A 22816-nucleotide genomic window follows, 5' to 3' on the forward strand; every position below is an offset into this window, starting at 1 on the left:
CAAATGAGCTTTAGATTACTCCACCAACATCTGGTAGTAATATATGCAAGGAAAAGGGTGACAATAGATTTGGAAAGTGTCTAATTTTGACAAACTGTTTCTAGTTCCACAGCGAATAAAATAAGATCCAAACCTAATTGGATAGAATTAAAAATGATTTGAAGAATTACAAGCAAGGCTCTCATTAACTTCACTCATTGTGATTGGCCTACTTTTTTAATTGGTACCCTCTGAATGGACTTCACCCGATACAATGACTTAATATGTGAATGAAGAGGAACATTCACAAGCCACTTGACATTTTATGATTCATTTTAAGAGTTTATAACAGAAATTACATGATTAACGATTCTCCTGCGGACAATAAAACTGGGGCTCGAGGCCAACTTTGGCTTTGTCAAAGGACAAATGTAACATCTCTTTTCCAAATGTGAGGTAGATATTATGTAAGATAGTAGCCTAAAGAGAAATTGTAGCCTGTTGGAGGGGAAAAAAAGTATCTGATTTGTTCTCTCAAAGGTACAATGCCCTGGAGCTATAGAAAACCAGGGATGTAGCTGGAACCAATTTGGTATTCCAGTAACGGCACCGCACCGAGAAGGGATAACAAAACAACATCGTTATCTGCTGCCGGAGGAAGTTTATGAGCAGGTGTGAAACAGCAGCCATGTACTTCCACGATACAAGAATGAAGGAGGAAAAGGAAGGGATGAGGCAGGAGACGGGAATGGACAAGGAGGAGGAGGAAGGCAAAGAGGAGGAGGGACACCTTGAACAGACTGGCTCCACGGAGCTGTCTTAACTCACTCCTGCCAGGAAAACAATCCAGACGGTCCTCATTAGAAGCCGGAGTTTCATTACCCCGACTGCAGAGGCTGTTTAATGAACCCTCAATGAGAGAACGTATCCTGCTTCCCCCACCTTTCAGTTCAGACCTACATGGTGACATGCCCCTTAAAGCAAACCGAGCTGTCCGATTGGACATTCCAGCGGTAAAACCATAAATGTCCTTTAATGCACAGACAGATGGGAGAGTCAAATGAGAATTTGGTGGAAATTAGGATGATATTACTGACAATACAGAGACTGCAAATAAAATAATGCTTGGAGCAAGGGGTAGGATGCGAGTAATCATCTCTGTCTTTATGTCTCAGCTTGACAATATAGCCTGGCTGCAGTAAACACTAATTGGAGCCAGATGGTATTTGGTTAATTATTAGAGCAACAGTTAAACATTTTCCCGCACAAATTTAGATCTGGACAGAGTGGCTGTATTTTAAGGAAATAACCAACCATAGTAATGAAGCTTTAAGATTAAATATGACATTTAATAAAAATCAAGCTGAAATGACAAAATTGATATATTTTACTTGGATTTACATAATGGAGAAACACAAATTAGTTCAAAGTGTCAAAGAAGAAGGAAAATGACACGTCTTCAACAATTCTTATTAAACAAAAATCATAGGCGTGATGAGAATTTGTATTCAGCTCCCTTTAATCTGGTACCTCTAAAAAAATTCAACATATTGCTTTAAGAAGTAAGCCAATTACACCTCTGCATAATTAAAAAAAAATTTAATTTGTAATCCCAATTAAAATTCATTTCACTTTATGGTCATAATGTGAACAAGATCCAGCGGCATAAATATTTTTGTAAAACACTTTACATGATAAGTCCTGCATATATGAGTCAGCTGCTTTATCAATATTCATTGTCAAGCTTTGAACGTTCTCCGTATTTTTTAACGAGTAAAACAGGATCTTTTTTGAATACTGCGATATCTGTAATGCTCCAAAAGCTACTAATTATCAAGCAACATGCATCTTGCAGGAGATTATTACCACCTTAAAAGACAAAAACAACAGCAGCAGCAGTAGTAGCTACTAGACAAACCTGTTTATGAAGACAGGTGTCAAATGTTTGGCTCAAGGTTAAATTTGGAAGGAATACAATTGTGTAGCAGGACAGAACCTGTGGCTCATGGATGACTGACAGAGACAGGGCTCTAAGGCAGCTGAAACAATTTCATGTGCCAGAATGCGGGCCGCCTCTGGCAACCAAATACACGCATACAAAAACATAGATAAAAGGGTTTGTCAACATAAAAATATATTCTGCATTCATACGCTGACAGAGGAAACCCAATCCATCCACAGTGACAGAGCCATGTGGAAAGACTCAAGTCGGGTCAAAATTATCATTCCTTTCTTAGCCTACAGCCCATCCTGCTTGTCCACAATACAGAGCATGACTACGCTGAAAGTCCAAACCAAGAGAGGAACAAATGAGATCCATCTGTAAATCTGCCAACATCTTAATTGTTTTATAGCCAAATAAAACAGAGGGACACAAATCAAGCTGTATTGAAAGACCGAAGATTATTGAAGAGTAAAAATCTTTGCAGTCCTCGATTTTAACAAAGCTTGTAAGCAACATGCTAGTTGCATTCAAAGACGACAGATGTGGACCATGGGTTATCTGACATTCAAGAGAGGCATCACTCAACACGCCTACCAGCAAACCCTCTATAAATCTGCTCCCTAAATGTCACATTTTCCATGCTGGAAGACTTTCCAACTTGAATTTGTTTGGCTCTCTGTCAACACCCTCTGATGACGTCAAGGCAGCAATCAGTTCATAGTGTCGCAACATCAAATGACAAATCCAGCATAATTCTGCATTTCAAGAAGACAGCATAAACACAATTGGTAATTTATGCTTGACTGTAAAAATAAAACAACTGAAATGGCTAACGGGCTAACGGGACACTGTCTCCCACAGCTTTTCTCCTGCAACTTGGGAAAATAAAACATGTATGTAAAATGCTACTTGACATGCTACTGCCAAACAGCCAATCCAAAAGATCTATTTTATTTTCCTTGGCGTCGATTGGCTGTACCAAGAGTGGAAATAAGGGAGACTGTAGGCATTAGGTTCTATGGTAGACCCCAGACAGCTTCTGTTGTGCACATTCATGCATATAAAGGTATATTTTGTGTTTGAACTATTAAAATAGGCAGTTATAAAAAGATCAGAAATATTCACAGACTTTAGATAGTCACAGGCAGCTGTGATGCCTAATGCACACAAACACTGAGGGTCCCTCTGTACTAGGTGTGCACCGATTGCAGATTTCTGGCCAATTGCTGATTACCAATCTTAGCTTTTAAATTGAAGATCAATACTGAAAAAATCTAAATGACATCGCTACAATTATGGAAACACTTAATTTGAGAAATGATAACCATACGAAGGTAGACTGTACAGCTGCATGGCATCAAAGCACATTGAATACTACATATATGGTGATAAATATGAACAATTTAACCTCCTGTGTACTTAAAAGTTTACCTTGACCTCAAAAGGAAAGAAAACCTTTGGTCATAGACAGTAAAGGGAAGCTTTAAGAACAATAGCACTGGACAGACAGTCTGACCCCACCTATAAACTGTGGTACCCTTTTGTAAACTATGGTCCAGTGCATCCTAAAGTCTCCATGTCTTTTTAAGGAGCAGGAAAAGGAAACGGATGGCATCTCAATGTGTGGTTCCAACCATGGAGGAGGTGGGGACATTATTTTTAACAATGACCCAGAAGAGCTCATCCAGAATATGCAAGATGCAGATTATCAGACATTGCCAAATTTGGACTGCAAAGTAAAAAGTAAGGCAGTCAAACGGTGCCAAGCAGACCGGGATACTCCTTTAAAAAAAAAAAAAACATTTCAGTCGATGACCTCAGGAGGAAGTTTGGAGGAGTGTCTAAAACATGAAATGAAAAAGGAAAATGTAGTTGCTATTCTGTTTCGCTGAGTGACTTAATGCCCATTAGGTCAATACTTACCAAGAGATAAACTAAGAGGCAAAAACAAAACATATGCTTAGAGTAAATTCAACTCCAAGAGAATGTGCTTTAAATCTATTTCTTCAGTGTGTGTGAATTTATCCAAATAAAACAAACTATGTTGATATCAGAGATCCATCAGCTGTGTAAAGCTGGGCTCCCATGATTGCCAATCACTGGTTAAAATCTGTAAAGTCCCTAATTACACATAATTAGTTGAGTCAATTGGTTTTCTCAGCACAGATTTTTCCTCACTGAAGTCTTTTTACTTGATATTATGGTTGTGAGTAAAGACAAAAAACAGTTCTCCTGACTGATACATTGACTTTTCTCCTGCATTTATTGAATAACTGTACACAGCAGTAATAAAAGGCACAAATGGGAAGCTGTCTGACCTTAAAAACAGGCTGGCTCTTTCTTCTTGCTCTTTGAAGGCTGAGTCAATATTTGAGAACATGTACAAGTCACTCCTGGAGAACAGAACCAAGCTTAAACCCCTCCGGCTTCACAACCAGAGAGATTTTACCATCATTTACTTCTGCTAGGGGTGATAAGAATGAGCCAAATTAGTCTTGGAAGTCAACACTTTAACAACATAAAAATAGAATTTTGCATATTATTTGAATATGGAAGAAAACAATTTTATTTTATAAAAAATGTTTTATATCAATATACAAATATTTGCATATTTTTATAAAGATTTTATGCCATGGATCTTTTAATCTGTAAACCTGAGCAAATTAAAAAAAAAGTTTAGATTAACATTTTAGGTTTTCTAAATCTTTTTTTGTAATTTTCTTTTTGGTAAATTGTACCATTTACCCATTACAGAGAATAATCAAGTTTTTTAAGAATGTTTATATTTTTTAAACCGACACCATGTTCGATACAAAAAAAACATTAGCTCATTTTTATTGTTCAGTTTTTTTTCCTCCTTTTATTTCCTGAACTGACCCAGCCAAGACCTTCTGGCAGCTTTTATACATTTCTTTACAGCCCTTGTGAAGCCATGTTACAATCTCAAACATCCCATTAAATACACTTATTCTAGCATTTTTCCTAAATAAATCCAGCTGTGAAGAAAAGTTAGACGCTACTGTCAGCACTGACAGACGTGATCACGTCAGAACCTCAAACAAAAGTCATTATTCTATAATAAACCGTGTCTATTATTTGTAAGAACATCTTGGTTTTTCCATGACTCCGTTCTAACTTTCTCTAAACTTTTCTTCCTGGCCCGTCTGCTGTGTTAGTTGGTCTTCATGATGATGTCTGTTCACTGATGTTCTCTGACAAACCTCTGAGGCCTTCACAGCAACAACTGCATTCAAACCAAGATCAAATTATACACATATGAACTCTATTAGGCGACTTCTGAAGGCAGTTGATTGGTCAGGACTTTATCTTATGGCATCAGCATAAAGGAAACTCAAAGATTTTTTTAGATGTTTCAACAAGCAAAAAATATAAAACTATGCAATTTTTTTTGGAAAGCACTGCATATAAATAAACACAAACAGCATTTAATGGAGTAGAAGCATGCAGGTTATTTGCTTCAAAAAGAATTAGTGCTATTTGGGTGGAACTAGAACTAAACATTGAGAAAAGATGAGGATAAATGAGGTGAGCTTTTGGAGGTGATGATTGCATGACATATTTACATTTAAGAATATTCTTTTCAACTAGATATATTCTCTAGTCTTTCAAAGTTCCACTCACATAGAAAATAAATACCTTAAAATGTTGCTCCAAGTTTGCATCTTCTTAAAATTAGCTGACCAGTTGCATCACTCCACCAGCTGTCATGAGATAACTTTTATCAGGTGCCCGCTATCTGCTGGTGGCTTTCTTTGAGATGTGTTTGAGCCAAATGTCTGACACCCTTATGTCTCAAATGTCCCAGTCAACAGCGACCTGGGTGCAGTGGATGGCTGTGGTCTGCATATACAAGCCATGTACAGTCAAAGGGCACTCTTCCTGCAATGCTAAAGATAACGTGTTCTACATCTTCCACTTAAGCCTTGTGGGAGGAATCTGAACCAGCCCTGCTCTGTTGGAAATCAAAACAAGACTACTTGGAGGAATATTACCCATGCACACACAAACACAACGCCCAACAGGAGAAAGGGAAAAAAAATAAAAAAATAGGCTGCAGTACTGCTGAAGGCACACCTCACAGAAATGTGGAAACACGAGAACACAAGTATGTGGAGCTTCAGAGAGATTAAAAAAGATCTCATTGGATTCTCGTGATAAAAACTGAGCACTTCAGTCAAACAGTGCTTCCATACACAGTGGAAAACTGACTCCTTTGTAATATAAACACTCTGTTGAGGGTAAACACAGTACTATTTTGTTTGCAAAAGGGACTACATGAAGTAGAGGAAGGCTCAAATGCAAAAATCTTTGCATCAACTTTTGCAGGAAGACACTTCAAACAGTTGTGAAGCTGCAGGCGTCAAACTGAAAGGGGCGAGTCTAGATTCTATTTCTTAGATGTGCCTGCTTTCTTTATGTATAAAAACTAAAATAACGTAAACAAAACTCACCACTGTGGGAGGAATCCTTGCTATCAGCCACCTTTCTGAGTGCCGACATGATGGCATCAGAAGGAACGCGAGGGCTCTCTACATATTTGGGCTTCCTGGTCGGACCTGCCGGCACAAACAGAAGAGAAGAGCAAGAATGAGGGAGAGGGTCCAGCAGAGACACTTGCAGAAGAGAAAGAGACAGAGAGAGTTCTCACAGGATTAATGCGTTCCAGACGGGAATAGAGATGAGACACAGCGGTGTCTTAGCTGGACAGCTTCTGCAGCACGTAAAACAGTTCACGTAAAACTCTCTCTCATACACACACACACGCTCACACACAGATAGCAGCCCTGGTTTGGCTGACAACCCTCAGGACTCCGCATGGCAGGAGGCTTCCAGTTAAACACTGCAAGCTGGCTGTGGGAATGTAAACTACAGCAGGAAACCACAACAATTAGCCTCTTAGTGGACTAAAAATGAGCTCAGACACACCAACATGTTCAAAAGTAATAAGACAGTAAAAGCTTTTGTGTTCATCTATCAGAGCAGTTATTAATTCATAGAATGTCCCATTTCTGCAAAAGCCGTTACTTCGCATAGATGGATTAAGATTCAGGTGGGTTGATGTGAGAAAGAAGATGCATCTGGGACATTCGTAAAGTCCTCTGAGGATCACCCTTGTGTTTAGAGAGTACTTGGAATGTAGTTACTCTTGCAAAATATGTACAGTCTGTATACCAGTGTAGAAGATTGGTTCCTGTTGTCTTTGACAAACAGCATTATGAAAATGTACATGTACCCTCAGATTTCTTTTGGTTTTACTTTTTTTGTCACAAATATTTTTTATCAAAGAAATTTTAATTTAAGACATAATTTGCAGATTTCCAGATTTCAAATTCTCATTTCACATGTTAACAGAAAAAGGCAAAACACGATCAATGGGTTCCAAGGTGAAAACCACTGATGACCAAAAATGAATAGAATGACCCGTCTCACGTTTCTTTTGATCTTCAAACTTTGTGGAAATATTCTGTGCTATTAAAAGCCAAAAGGGGAACATTTTTGAAAGGCGGCAATCGAGTTACAGCATTTCAAAAACTCAAGATCATACTGACAATCAAACATGGTGTCGGTAGGGTGATTTTTTTTTTTTTAGATACTTTCACCATCTTATTAAAAATGTGTTTATAGAATGCATTTTTGATATTTTTGTCTTTGATAGATTTATAGTGTGTGCCAAAAGACAAATATATGGGAGAAAATCTTTAAGCTCAAATGAATTCGGGTAATGCTGCAGAACAACAATCCAAAGCAAACCAGCAAGCGCATCTCTAAATAAACCTTTATTTATTTTAAATAAATAAATGTTCTAGAGTGGCCTAATTAAAGTCTGAACTTAAATTCAATTGAGATGCTGCAGCATATACGCAATCAGGCAACTCGTGCTCAAAGATCCTCCAGTATGATTGATTGACTTTGAACAACTCTGTAAAGAGTGGGTCAAAATCCCCCCACTGCGACATAAAAAAAGCCATTGCAAGTTATTGAAAATGCTTGATGACAGTTACAATATTTGGAGGGCTACTCATTTATTACGGTTTCTAAGGTTGTTTTGGATAGCCAATTATAATTTGAAAACTGACTGTGTTTATTCGGGTTATTTTTGTCCGACATAAAAATTTCATGTCTGAAACATTGAGGTGAAACAAAAAAAGCAAAAACAGAAGAAATGTGCGAGGGGGTGAAAAAAGCACTGTAACAGAGAGACTGCAAGTAGGGTTGCTCAGTTGAAGGGCAGAAAAGAGCCACTAATCTTTCCTTAAAGGCCACATAATTGTTTATATAGAGAGGTCCAAGAAGAACATGAGTCTAAATATTAAACCGTAAAACAAACCATCGCCCTGGTAACTAGCTGCCTTTCATGCCCTTTTAAGTTCTCTACTTAGAGACGACCATTTCCTGTGCAAAACGTAAATACAGTAAAAATAAAGAGGCAGAAAATAACCTAGAAACAAGAGATGGGTGCATAATTGTATCCATAAATCCGTAAGGAAACAACCGTCCCCAGACATGACCCCATGTAACTCCCTCCTCTAAACTCCCATTATCAGATGACCATGTGTAACCCCAATCAAAAGATACAGCAGAAATGGATGTGCTAAGACAGGCATTCCCCATTACCTATTTTGATAACCTGTCACTCCGATCTCAAAGAATTCCTGGGAATCAGGCTCAAGATGTAATCTTAAACCTGTGCAGCTTGATGCACAGTGCCATCTATGGATATCCAAGCTGAAATGCATACAGAATAGCAAGGTTTTGATACCTGAGAACTTCTTTGGCTACAAACCTTGCTGTTTCTTACCGTTAAAATAGGAACCTTAAACAAAATTGAAACACTGATAACTTCAGCTGAAAAAGTCAAGAAAATTCAACTCAAAGGGGATCACAGTGGAGATTATTACGGCTACCACAAAGGTCAGATGTTAGAGACTTGGTGGTCTCGAAAAAAAAAAAATTTCTACACATTGCAGCCACACAATTCTGTGTTCTTTACAAAACTGTGCAACTTTGTAAAGTGAAATGCAAATTAAACACTTTGAAAGGTTTTTTAAGCTAAAAAGTATTTTAGAGTATGTTTACACATCTAGAAACCTAAACATTTTTCCTATCCATCGTGTGCAAAGTACCTTACTGTCAGTCAGAATGGAAACTGAGCATCTGTGAGCAGCAATTTTTAAAGCTTCACACATTTTTCGGTTCACTTTACATCTGGACTTTGACTGGGCCATTCTAACACAAATATGATTTGATCTGAAGCATTCCTCTGCACTTCTGACTGTACGCTTGTTTTTATCTCTATCCATATTCCAATCAACTCCGATTAGTTTCTCTGTGCCTCTGTCCCCACAGCATGGTGCTGCCACCACCATGTTTCACCACAGAAATGAGGTGTCAGTTTTCCACCACACACATTTGGAATATAGGCCCAACACACTCAAATTTGTTCTCTTCTGGTTTGAGCACCTCCATCCTGCGTTCTCTGCAAGGCTCATGGCTAATTATGGGCAAATTTGTAGAATGCATGACTAATGGTTGTCTGGTAACCCATTAGTCATATGCTGTGGATCTCTGTAGCTTTTTGAGAGTCACCATGGTCATTTCTGGTGCATTCCTTGGTCTCTGTGATGCTATTTGTTTACTAATGTTCTCTAGCAAACACCTCGGGCCGCCAAAGAACAGCTGTGTTTATATTATGATTAAATTACTCCCAAGTGGGCTCCATTTACTAATTACGTGACATGAAAACCATGTGACATTTTCCTTCCACTTTGTAGCAATACGCTATTTTGTGTTGGCCTCTCACATAAAATCCCTGTAAAATACATTGCAGTTCATGGTTGTGAAGTCACAAAGTGTGAAAAAGTTCAAGAGAGTTTGCATGAAAGAATGCTGCGAAAACGACAATTCATCTCTGGAGGGTCAGCCACAACCCGTTAGCCAGGACTCAGGAGTCACATGCCACTGCTTGGCTTAAAGTCAGACTAGAGAGACAGAGAAACTGTATGCTACATGCTTAGCTCAGGTAAATTTCTTGTCTAGCCAAAAGAGCTGCCTGATGTGCTTCATGATGGTACTTCATTGAAAACAACAGGAGGCATAGCTTCAATAATCGAAACCATACGCGCAAGTTCATATTCAGTTTACATAAACTCTGCAGAGGAACAGAAGATAAACACATCTAATAACAAACATGTGGCCTGCTATTAGAGGTAATTCTGAGCCACTTCTAAAGACAGAGGGGTTAGCGAAGACATAAAAGGCCTTCTGGCAGGACTCTTGATGTCCAGCTGTCAGACGGGACTCAGAAGACTTCCTTCTTCCTTGAAAATCTCATTTCGAAATTTAACAGGGTGCCATTACCACTCTGCCCTTTTAAATGGAGGCGGTGACGGATAAGCAATTGCGGTTCATAACGGGCATGAAAAGGTCACCGAAATGGAATCGCCAGATATATGACCCCTGAAGGACGGGTAGAGATGGACAGAATGAGACACACACTTACGTTTATCTTGACTAAGGAGCAAAATCCAGAACAATAACCTTTCCATATATACAAACTTTTTTTTGCAGAATAAACTCATCTAATATGTATCATATATAGGTGAATTGTCCTTAATTGTAATTGTTCATTTTCTGACTATAAAACAGCAGATGAAAGTTACAATTCTCATCTAAAGAGATTACAGCCCCACCCATTTATTGCTTCCTCAGTAATGATATGTGAAAATCATCAAAAAGTACCATTATTTTTATTGCAGTAATATAGTTTAAAGGTGAAATAATTCTTCACATTTCCAGCAGCAAGCTTTGGAAAACCAATTTTGTTGTGTCATGAAGTAGTCATATGGGTGAGGTTACTTAAAAATAAAGACATTATGAAGATGGGTGGAATAGGTCAGCTGCATATTATTAATATCCAAAAAATTTATTAAAAGCATTAAAAGCAAGCAAAACAAAAATAAAAGCTGAAAATACTGATAAATGAATCAAAAATGAAAAAAGAGATTCACTTTATGGTAAATCAACAATGCGAGAGTCAACCGTAGAGAACCTGCTGATGTTCACTCTCAGAGTCAGGCATCCATGACCATGAACCATCAATCAGCAGGCACAGGCACACACGTATGCATGCACATAGCAAGCAGTCGCATACCTATCGCCAGAAACTTGCACAGTCCAGTCAAAGCCACTGAAAGGGAGGATTGTTATGGTTAGGAAGTGATCAAGGAGCTTTCCCCAAAAATTCTTCAACATGGACTCTGACTTCTTCACATTTCAACTCATCAATGAGACAGTGTGTCGTCTTTGTGTAGCCAAGGAGAAGAAAAACAGCCTCACAAAGTCGTCTTTATGCTCAAGAAGTTCTGAAAGCCCCTCTGATATCCCTCCGAGTTCTGCATGACAAACAAGATCCAAGGTTACTCACTCTGCTCCTGTCAGTAGACGGGCATTTTAAATGAAATAGCAGCTTAAGTTGTTTGACAGGACAGTTCTAACTCTGCTGACTGGCAGAGGAAGCAATGGGAATTTATTCAGTGAAGATCTCCGAGGCAGCTCAAGAGTTCATATTTCATAGTAGGGAGGTTCTGTGTGATAAGAAACACAAACCTGGAGTCAAGTCAAGTGCAGTGAAGTAGAGAACAGAAGTGCAGTTTCCAAAGTGTATGCTCATCACAGTTTTCTCGTAGACTCACAAGATCTTGTAATGCACAGCTTCCAGAAAGCTTTTGATATGCCCTTAAGGTTGTCTGGTTGGTGTCAAAACATGTGATTTGACTTCAGGGAAAGATCACCTCAAAGGAGCATCAAAACAGCTTTGGACAGAGTTTTTGCACAATTTGATAAATCTCAATGTGCAAAAATAAAATGTACATTTGGATAAAATAGGATGAACTAACGTCCACCAGCAACATGTCAAATACATGTTGCTGGTTGTATCACAATTAAAAGTGCAGAGTTGTCCAACAGCCAGCTGAAGGTTCAACACACAGGCAGCAACCATGGTGTAAATTACCCCTCATATTTTTGCTTTATAAATACTGGAGCATCAATCTTCTCTGTTTTTAGGGACTTTTTCTTAGACAAAGACATTTTAAATCACTTGTTTTCATTGAAACAATTATTCTTAAGAGGCACACATCAGAATGATAGAGTAGCCTAAATGCTTTTTTTTGTTTTGTTTTTTAATAATGTGAAGATAGCATTTCACATATTTTTTAACCTGCTTGGCTGATCAATGGATAACTCATTACTTGAGCCCACGCAAAACAAAACTCCCATCAAAGCTCAAACTAATTAGGCTTTTTTGATATACACTTTGACCAACATGAGATAGGTCCCCCCGTAGCCACTCTGCATATGAAAAGACTCGTTAAATTGATACGCTGCCCGTGACAGCAATAAATTGTTATGAAATGCCTTTTTATTATTCTGCCAAACAGCTAAACACGAGTGCATAACAGCATAATCAGGGTCACCTCTGCATCTACACACCTTCAAATGTAATTTAAATTTAAAGGTACAAGCAGCCATTTGAATTTAAAATTTCAAATGCAATTTAAAATTAAAGGTGCAAGCAGCCTCCTACGGTCCTTGCAGCACAGCGCCGCTCCGGTGTGTTTCGCAACCCCAAAGGGTTTCACACACCGCCAACTCAACGCCTTCATAGAGCCCATCAATCAATTCTGCATGTCCCCAGTAGGCGGTACAATGAGTAAGCCTTGATATTACGTTCAGGAAGGGGCTCATTGAAGTTTTAGTTAGAACAATTCAAAATTTGTAAATGGTGAATTTATTAAAACCTGAAAGAGTAGTTCAATCAAATGTGGAGACTACAGACGAGCAAAATTGGGTCAAAATTATCCTGGATTAAACAAGTTCAAACCAAAATGGCTGACGAGCTGTTTGCTGCTACTTGTTTTGCGACTTTTGCAAGACCTTATAAATACTTGAAGTTCATGCATGACTGATGTGTAATTTGAGCAAAGAATAATAAACATTCAAAAAATAATAAGTGTCAGGGCTTTGGCTCCTTAGGCCTAAAAACATCTAATCATCAGACATTAACTTCCCGTGCTGGTAGACTGCATGAATGAAACTCTCCAGTACAAACTTCTGCCTTTCCGTTTGTAAAATGCTGCATTGAAGAGACTCATTCTGTTAAACATGCAGATGACACATAACTTATTCTAACCAGTGGAGGTCACTGTGGACATACCCTGGAGACAAAGTAGGGAGCATAGAAAGATTCTGTTGTTGTAGTGGGCTTCAACAACAGAACAACAACATCTGTTATTAAATGTGTTCATTCAATTTAAGTTTTTGTTTTTTAAAGCATCTTTAACCCTTTTTGTAGTCCCAGCGAGCAAAGGGGGAGCAGGACAGGTACCTCCGAGGGGTTATGTTAAGCCAAAGGGCTCCTTTGGGGGATGAAGGGGTGTTTGTAAGAAGACAGTAATGTGTAGGTGCTGTTCAACACATGTCGGAGCGCGGTGTTTCATGCCGAAGCTCTGGGCCTTACTGATCAAAGCTGCACCACTCAACGCCACCAGACTCTGTGGCTCAGGCATCCCTCACACTCCTAATTAACTCAATGTTTTCCTGTTGTCCCCCTGTGAAGTTTCCATGAAAGGAACAACCACCAAGTTAGAGCCTTTCAAACTGCAATAGATTATCCAATGTGTCGGGAAACGAAACCCAGCCGCAAAAACTGCTTTCTGAGTCTGTGGAACCACTTCCTTCCAGAGACATCCCCATTGGATGAGAATGAGATCAAAGAGTGTGGAATGCATAGAAGAATACTCTAAAGGTTTTAACTGAATGGCGATAGATGTTTTGCGTGATCAGCATAAATTATCCTGGGATGGTTGTTAAATATATAAACTAAATATATAAACTTCAGTATTAGTGCAGGTTAATTTTGCTTAGACCTTTAGTGGTGTTGTGTCTTGGTGCCGTTTAAACAGATATGGATAAGCAACCAAGGTGCTGTGACCCACACTGTCAAGGTTTATGTTCATTCTAGTGGGCTTTAGTGCTAGTTTGTTCGTTCCCAGACATCACTGCAATCACCTGACTTATCTTCCACTGCAAGTATGAAACACTTTGCAAACACCTACGTGGTGCTACCCTCCTTTACAAAACACAGAAATAACTCAGAAAAAAATAGATGGTGATTAGCTTCGTGCTCACTCAAGGTTTCCATGAAAGGCAGCAAATATTTTATTATCCATGGGTGCAACATTTATTGATTGAGTAAAGATCTGTGGCATCTGGATCTGTAAAGGGAGCAGTCGCCACAACCCAATATCTGGTCCAAGAATTGCTTCAGCGTGAAGTCCAAAACAGATCCTATAAGCAAATCTCTATAAAATTCTCATTCATAATGCCAAGTCTACTTGTGAATGAGATTATAATGTGTGTAAAGTTTCTCCTCGCACAGCTCCACGAGGAAGCCAACAATGAATGCGAGGTAATGTTCAAATTAAAGCTCCAAAATATAACTCATAATTGTTTTTACAAAATCATTGCAATTTACAAAAGTCATTGTGGTTGCGATTCAGCTGCTCATTTACACGTCTCCAGTGATCGGAAACTCTGAGACCAGCACTTTTTGAAATTAGGTCTCGGAGCGAAACTTTTCGAGAACACTCCCATGGAGGTGTGAAGTACTCCACAGATGTGAAAGTGCACACGCGCAGAAGGTTTGCTCTATGCTGGCATGGGCAGATAACAAAAACAGCAGCAGATACCATCGTACTACTCGTGCTACTTTACCAGTTTAATTTAATACAACTTATAAGTTGGAACACATAAACAGCTCTGGAAAAAAATAAAAAATAAGAGACCACTTAAAATGTTCAGCTTCTCTTATTTTACTTTCCATAGGTATATGTTTAAATAAACTGAGCATTGTTCTTTTATTCCATGAACTACTGACATTTCTCCAAAATTTCAAGCAAAAACTTTGTATTTATTTGCAAAAAAATGAGAAATGGTCAAATTAACGAAAAAAGACGCAGCGCTTTCAGACCTCAAGTAATGCAAAGAAAACAAGTTCATATTCATTTAGAACCAACAACGCTAATGTTTTAACTCAGGAAGAGTTCAAAGATCAATATTTGGTGGAATCACCATGAGGTTCAGTGCAGTGGGATCTTCATTTTTTCTAGAGCTTTATGTTACATGAGCACTTGGTTCATCTGAGACGTAGCTGGGTTACCATTGGGTTTATATTGCTCCGGCACGACAACTACAGCGAAGTCAAGGTGTCTTGGCGGTCTAGTCTAAATGTGGAACTTTTCCCCAACCGGCATCCGAAAATCCCAGCAGTTTCCAGACAGCGGTCTCGTCTAAACGTAGCCTAAATGTAGCCTAAATGTAGTATTTCAAGTTGCTTCTCTGGCTCCACAGGAAAACATCATTAGCACACATGTCGATTTTGTCACCAACCTGAGACATTTCCTCCAGCATGCGTTTATTAACTACAGGTGTGAGCTCTTCCCTCTAAAGGGTTTCACAGGCACCTGTGAGGACAGTGCAGGAGAGCCAGACCCTGCCCCCAACATCCTTCAACTAGAGACCCTCGAACCTATCCTGTCTGCCCAGTTTTTCCTCTCATCCATGCCTTCCAGCACTCCAAGAGCAATATGCTTTTAATGAGTCTTCCCTTCTGTGTCCACAGGGTCCCGTTCACCTTCACAAATCATACCTCTTCTCTAAATCTCCCCCTCCTTACTTCTATCTATCCATTATTTTGTGGATTCAACAATGATTGCCAATTTAAAAGCTAACTCAGCAGAATTGCCTTAAAAATATAAACTATACTAAATTGTGTTTTGCTTACATTCTTCAAATGCAAGTAAAATTTTAACAAAATTCAAACATGCAAGTAATATATCTAAAGTTTTAAAGGAGATGTATGCCATAAAATAGCACCGGTTTGTATGAGTATAAAACCACACTATCAGCTTCCCATCTGCTGGTCTTTACACTAAGCAGATCAAAGCTGCAGCCTCTCTAAACAATAGCTACATAGCCCACAGATGAGTGCCACATGTGAGTGGGGGCCACATTGACCACTTAAAGGATTTCTCTCCTCTTTGCCAAGTCTCCAGAAGACAAAGATTCAGGTTGGAACAAGTTCAGCTACAAAAAAAAAAGGTATTCATGGCTTTGAAGCCCTCTACAGCTGGTGACAATGTTCTCAACATGTCAGAAAAAGTCCCAGAGGAGTTCGATCCAGAGTAAATAGACGCCCATTACCATTCACTGAGTGTACACTGTGAGGTTCAAGGCACCTTTTCTTTGAATCGCGGTAGTCAAATAAAAAGAGGAAATGACGCAACGGTTTTCTGCAAGCAGATTAACCGCACATTAATCAATGAAGAATATTTTGGCTGTCAAGATATGAGTGATTAATGTAGTTACGATAAAATATTTAACACGTTCAAAGTTAATGAAACTTAACCTTATCTTAATATAAAAACATCACCTCCAACACTGAAGATTGCGTCAGGGTAAGAAAATAGAGAGTATTTAAGGATAATTTATATATATTCTGCACCTAATCAGCATAATGTTGCTTTAGAAACTCCAGAGGTGACTACAGGCAACTTGAAAAGCTTTTCTGTTACAAAGACTCTTCTTGTACCTATATCAATCTCCCTTTTAGAGAAAACACAAAGAACACAACAAAGGAAATCAAATCTCAACACATTTCTATACCCTTTTGTATAGAAATGAGAGTAAAAGAACTGTAAAATTGGAAAGTAATGACACTTTGGCATGGCAGACCAAAAACAGAAAATGAAACGTTAACGACCGAGTTGAAATTAAGAACTGGAGAAAATGTACAAATTACAGATGCCATTATTTGATCCCTCAGGGTCTGAATCAAGACATTTTAACATTATGAATAACAGAGTCTGTGAAAAAACTCCACTCCTGATACGGACTGTTGATGTACAGCCAGTATCTGTTGATACTGACGAGTATCAACAGTATCAGGCTGTTGTTACTCATCAGAAGGCTGATACTGGCTGTTGAGATTTTATGTGAGCTGCATGTTATAAAAGTTTATCTAATGAGTCAGGAATTTTTGTAACAAAGTGTTTTACACTAAAGATTAGGCAATCAATCAACCAGAGGTCAGAACTGTCAGATTTGCCATCGGTGGGCTATGACTGGTTTGTCCAGTTTATGAAATACATCCAAATTAAGGAGTTAGGAACAGCAGATACAATCCACAAGTACTTCAGACCAATTGTAAAAAAATAAATAAATCTATAACTGCCTATTTCGATCGTTAAAATATACCTTAATACACATTAATATACACAGTGGAAACCATCTTGGTATTGCAGATAAAGTTAAAATCAACACTATTCTTTATTTCTGCTTTTGGGGAAACAGCCAATCAGAGGCAGAAAAAGTCAATAGTGCTCCTGAATTAGCTGCTTTGCAAACAGCAGTCAACAGCATGTCAAGGAGAATTGCTCCTAGATATTTTTAAAAAAAATTACAAATAGACAAATTTCCCACAAATAATTAGGAATTACATAGTTAAGGAAAATCTGCAAAGCCAGCATATAATTATTAAAACCTCCAAAATCAACCCAGATATTTACAATAAATTTTTTCTTCAACACACAATGGAATTGTGTGTCTTACTGTACAAGATGGACGATATTTTATAAGTTAATATCTCTTATCCGTTGATACCACAAATATTGCCATAATATCAAAGTAATTATCACACAGCATAAAATATGAAACTTGTATCTTAAAGGTACCACAAAATTAGTAAGTACTACAAATATTAAAATAGAGAGCTTCAAAAATGGAAAATTCTGAAATTGTTTCAGAAGCAGCAGGAGAAGTAAGGAGCAGCTCATAAAAAAAGTACCTGGAGATCTCTTGTTTTGGCGTAAGGGCATCATGTAGGACTGTCGTGGAAGAAGAGGTGAGGAAGGAAGAGACATTGATACTCCCTTGGCAAATCCTAACTTCAGTGCATCATCTTGTGCATAAAAGTGGCTGCTGCCAGGCCCCTGAGGCAGGGGGTTTCCTTCAGGTGGGAATCTTCTTTGTGCACCGTGGCTGTTGACATCACCTGTTGACGAGAACAATAGTTACCTTATGCCAAAAACAAAGCAATGAGATCAAAAGAAAAGGTGGGATCAACTACATTTTGATTTAAGTACAGATCTTAACACATCCAAAAAGAAGCAAATCTGTTCCAGCTTACTGTGGTTATGCTTTAAACCCCATTAAACACAACAAAACAGAAACATTGAAGGAGAAAGGGAACACACCTAACACACCTGCACACAGATTATGATGATAATCTGCAAATACAGAGGAAGCAGAGAGCCTAAAAAAAAACTCCACAAATCTATGAATTCTGACAGTACAGACAAGTCTCTCTTTAGTTGGTTTAAATCTGATGAATGAGTGGCTAATATCTGCATTCTCAAAACCATTTCCCACGTTTCTTTTATGCAGCCCCTGTAAAATTCATGTAGACTGTATAAGCACCCAGGATCCTTTAACTCCATAAAGTGGCACAACTATGAAGAAAAGCAACAATGTTTGTTTCTTAGACTAATATTTAATAAATGATTTCTACATCCATGCCAACTTAATAAGAAGGAAGGAATTGCACCGACTAAAAATCAACCTGAACCTCCCACAACCTTTTAGAGAAATTGGAAAACAATCAGGGTTTAGAAATATAAACATCCCACACCACTCCATAACAATAATATGCTAAGTCAAACAAAAGATCTCCAAAATATACAAAGTCTTCAGGATTATAATTTGCTTTTAATGCCTTGTAGTGAAAAAGCAATCCGATGACTTTTGTTTCCGTTGTGCAAGTGTACTTTCAAGTTTTTCATCTTCAAAGTTCTCATTGGTTTGGTTTGGACATTCTACTGGTGCTTGTTGCATCTTCAAGGCCCCCTCCACCCCAAACCATTCTCCAGATCAAGAAGTCCCTGTATGTAAACAGGTTAGACTTGGCATGAAGGGAAACATGTTTCTCTAATTACTGCTCTGACCTGTGGAACAACCTTCCAGAGGACCTGAGACCAAGAAAAACTAATTGTACTTTCAAAAGCAAACTTAAGGCAAAGTATTTTGCTGTGGGAATCAAGCTTTTCTTCTCCAGATTTCATATAATTTATGTTATTAATCTTTAATAAATCAAAAACACTTAAAAGTAGTATTTTTGCATTTTGTTTAACTAAATGTAAAAATACTTTCTAGTGTTTCATCACTTAAATGAAGATATTCCCCATTCATTAAAAATAAACATATTTATTAGCAATTTAGTCATCATTGTTTATCTTTTTTATCTTGTGTAAAACACTTTGAGTGTCCGTCACTCTATATTAAAGGTGATGTACAAATAAAGATTATCAGGCTGTTTGAACAGTTTGTCAAAAACAGCAGGAAAGTATAAAATTTACATTTATTCTTATAGTAGAGCAATTCACAATACTTCTGACTTTTTTGTATTATACGCGTTTGGTGTGTTCCATAATAAGAAGGAAGAGATATTTTATTTTATTTTATTTGAGAATGCTGTCCTCTGCAGTGCATAGGGAGTACAAACATGTTCATTTTTCCAGATGCAAGATCTCAAGTGGGTGACTTCTTTCCTGCATGTTACACATTAAAAAAAGGATTCTTCTTCTTGAGGACGTGAGGACGGCTGGTGATGAAACATCTGCCCCCATTTTTCTCTTGGCACCATCCGATTAGTTTTTTCCTCCGAGTTATAAACCAAACATATCATTGTGCACACTTTTTTCCATCAGTTCTGGTTTTCCAAAAGAAGACGCTTCAAAGTAATTGATAGCCATTTAAAAGCCCTTTACTTCTGGGAAAATACTGTTTGTTTAGCAGCTCGACAGATGGACACACAGGAGTCTTAAAAAATGTGATGGACCATTGCAAATTGTTTGTAATATAATTTACCTCCGTACACTTAACCCAACTGTACCTTGAGCCTTAACTGTTGCTACTATTACACCTCAAATTCCCCTTTGCGAGACAATGAAAGGTATTTCTATTCTGTTCAGAAATCATTATTGAGGTCAGCCAAAAAATAAAAATAAAAATTTTTAAGAGTAAAGTCTTGCATTTCTGAAACTAGTTGCACCTCAGCCTGAAAGATAACTAAATACCATGCCTTCCAGCCATTCCAGCAACAGAGTTGTGAGCCAATATTGGAATGTTGTAACAAGACACCGAGGTTAGCTAAGGCTGATGATTTTGGCAAATACTTTAAATGAGTGAAATCTGCATTTGAAAACCATGTAGGTACATGCCAATAATAAGGTTAAAGTTACCAGAGTTAATGCTTTTTTATAACCAAACTGAATGAAGGGGGAAAAAAACTGTTGATGTGAAACTCCAGCGAACACACTGGACAGATAAGCCTATTAATAAGTTCCTGGGGACACAAACGAGGATGTCTGCTAGAGGTGAAAAAAGTAAAAAACAGACCTGAACATGGGAAAAACAGGACTGTTTAATGTGTGTTTAAACCCAGAGGTCATGGGCCTGCGAGCATTTCCCATGCTTCTACGAAACACGAGAAGGACATCGAGTTAGTGGAGCACTAACTCTGCCATTCACAGACAGCAACAATTCACTGATGACACACTGAATGTTCCTAGTTGGTATTTAAAGCATTTCGTGGGAAAATTAAAAGCGAGTTTGTTTCATTTTTGTCAGATGTCGTCTTGCACCTTCTCTCATATGTTCTTCCCTTTGATAGAGCTGGTACCGGAGGAGAGACGACCAAATCTTACACACAAACTAATAAATGTCTAAGTCAAAACAAATGTTTCAAACTTAAGAAAAACTACGCAGTGCAAATGTGTTTCTTCCTCCAAGAAGAAGGAGCGTTTCTATCCGATGAATCAGACAGGAAACTTGGAGGAACTGCAGAGCTCCATACCTCAGGAGAACCTTTTGGCAGATTGCTTATTCAAGGGCTGCACAATATATCAGAAGCTGGCTATAATACTGCACAAGGTATACAGATCCCAGGATAGGTAATTATTTAGGTGCCATGCATTTAATACCTCGATCTTGATAATATACTTAGTGGCAGCATTAAACGTTTTATTAGGGATATAAAACAGTGGGCACCATACAGAAGTAACTTGTTTTAATAAAACCTTGATGTTGAGATGGAAATATCAAATTCTGTGACCATAAAGCAGAGATATTTACACATTTGCAATTTTACCAATATTGTTCAGCCTTGGTACAATCCACAAATTTGCTCTCTGTAGAAGAGCAACAAAAAGAAAACAATGAGAAATACAATGTGCAGCTTCCCAAAACTTTTGAGGGGACACAGTGGAAGATTGAGTGCTGCTCAGATAAAACCAAAACTGAACATTTGAGTTAATATTGAAAGAACTATATGCTGCAGAAAATGAATAGTGCACATCAAGCTGACAACACCATCCGCACTGTTAATGGTCATGGCACAATTATGTTACAGGGATTATTTCCTTCTTTTGGGACAGGAAAGCTACTCAGATATAATGGAGTATGGATGGAGCTATCTAAAGAACAATATCAGAAAAGATTCTTTAAGAAGCTCCAGAAGATTTGAGAATGGAGTGGAGGTTCACCTTCCAGCTGGACAAACAGAATAACCAACCAAAATATAGACCATCATCCAATTTGTGTCTAGACCTGTGCATCAGACTGAGCTAGAGTTGCATCGAACTGATGAATGGGTCACAGTTTTCATCTTTGCATTGTACAAAACTGGTAGAGACATATCCTAAATGACTTGCAGCTTCAAACACATCAAAAGATGATTATTTTCCAGTTTTGTGTTTGTAAAAACATTTAGAAAACAAGCATTTTTCATCCACTTTAAAATTATGCACCAATTTATATTGGTCTAAAACTACTCATAACATAACATGATCTTTTTTTTTTTTTTTTTTAAATCAAAGGAGAAGAAATTCTTTGGCAAGGCACAGTAAAGTAGAATGATTTGACTTTTCTCTCCAGCTATCAAGCCCAGGTTTACAGATGTTGAGCACTTTGTAACATCTGCTAGAATACTGTATTTTGTTACAAATCACAAAAACATTCTCTCAAACTGAGTACGAGTGCCAAAAGAGGTATAAATGACTTTACCTGCTCACAGTGTGGAAAATGATTGAGCTTCACCAATAACATTGCGAGAGTTCTGAGGCTAGCTCACAGCATACTAATCTATTCTCCAGAATCAAAGCTGCTCACTCATCATTGCCACAAATAAAATGGATAAATTATAAACCTCAAGACAACATCTATTACCTCACTAATAAAACAGACCATGCATCAGCAGACCTGGCTGAATCATAAGTGGAGATGTGGTGAGCCACATTAATGACACTTTGGTTCCATTCTTTGAGCTCTGGCTTATTTCTGCAGCCTAATCACTACAGGCTCTAATGGGAAGGAGGCATGCTCATATTAGCACCCTCTGGATCTGCTCAGGAGAAAACGGCCGGGTACCATGAGGCTGCCGGCCTAATCAGAAACAGAGATCCGTTTTCTGCACTCCTCTGCCGAGCCAGAATGGACACAAAGTTGTCCTGTGTTTTAGAAGCTTTGAAACAAAGAAGAATGCCAGCAGCAGGAAACGGAGAGGTCCGATGACGCCTCTGCATGCCTCCAGACATGGCACCAAAAAAAAAAAAAAAAAACTGTAAATGAGTCTGCAAAAGGGCACGACCTGCAGCCACCTTGATCTAACTAGAACATTCAGCTCAGACAAAGAGCAAGACTTTTGTATGGACACTCACTCTATTTAGTTTATAGTACTCTATAAAGTCTATATAGTTC

At 38.2% G+C, this 22816-nt stretch overlaps 1 protein-coding gene across 3 annotated transcripts in view; it reads right to left on the minus strand.

The window, feature by feature from the left end:
• The window catches only part of tanc1b (tetratricopeptide repeat, ankyrin repeat and coiled-coil containing 1b), a 107744-nt gene that overhangs the window by 56578 nt on the left and 28350 nt on the right, over positions 1-22816 (minus strand). For 2 of the 3 annotated variants that reach the window (XM_081603855.1, XM_081603857.1), the window contains 2 exons: positions 17850-18056; positions 6397-6501 (listed from right to left, as the gene is read on the minus strand). In XM_081603855.1, the coding sequence (XP_081459981.1) occupies positions 6397-6501; positions 17850-18056 (312 nt within the window). Of the gene's footprint in view, positions 1-6396; positions 6502-6593; positions 6672-17849; positions 18057-22816 lie in introns of those variants that run through there. The other variant, XM_081603858.1, reaches the window with a different exon arrangement.

This window comes from Poecilia reticulata, chromosome 2 (genome assembly GCF_904066995.2).
Source record: "Poecilia reticulata chromosome 2, P_reticulata-male-v2, whole genome shotgun sequence".
NCBI lineage: Eukaryota > Metazoa > Chordata > Actinopteri > Cyprinodontiformes > Poeciliidae > Poecilia > Poecilia reticulata.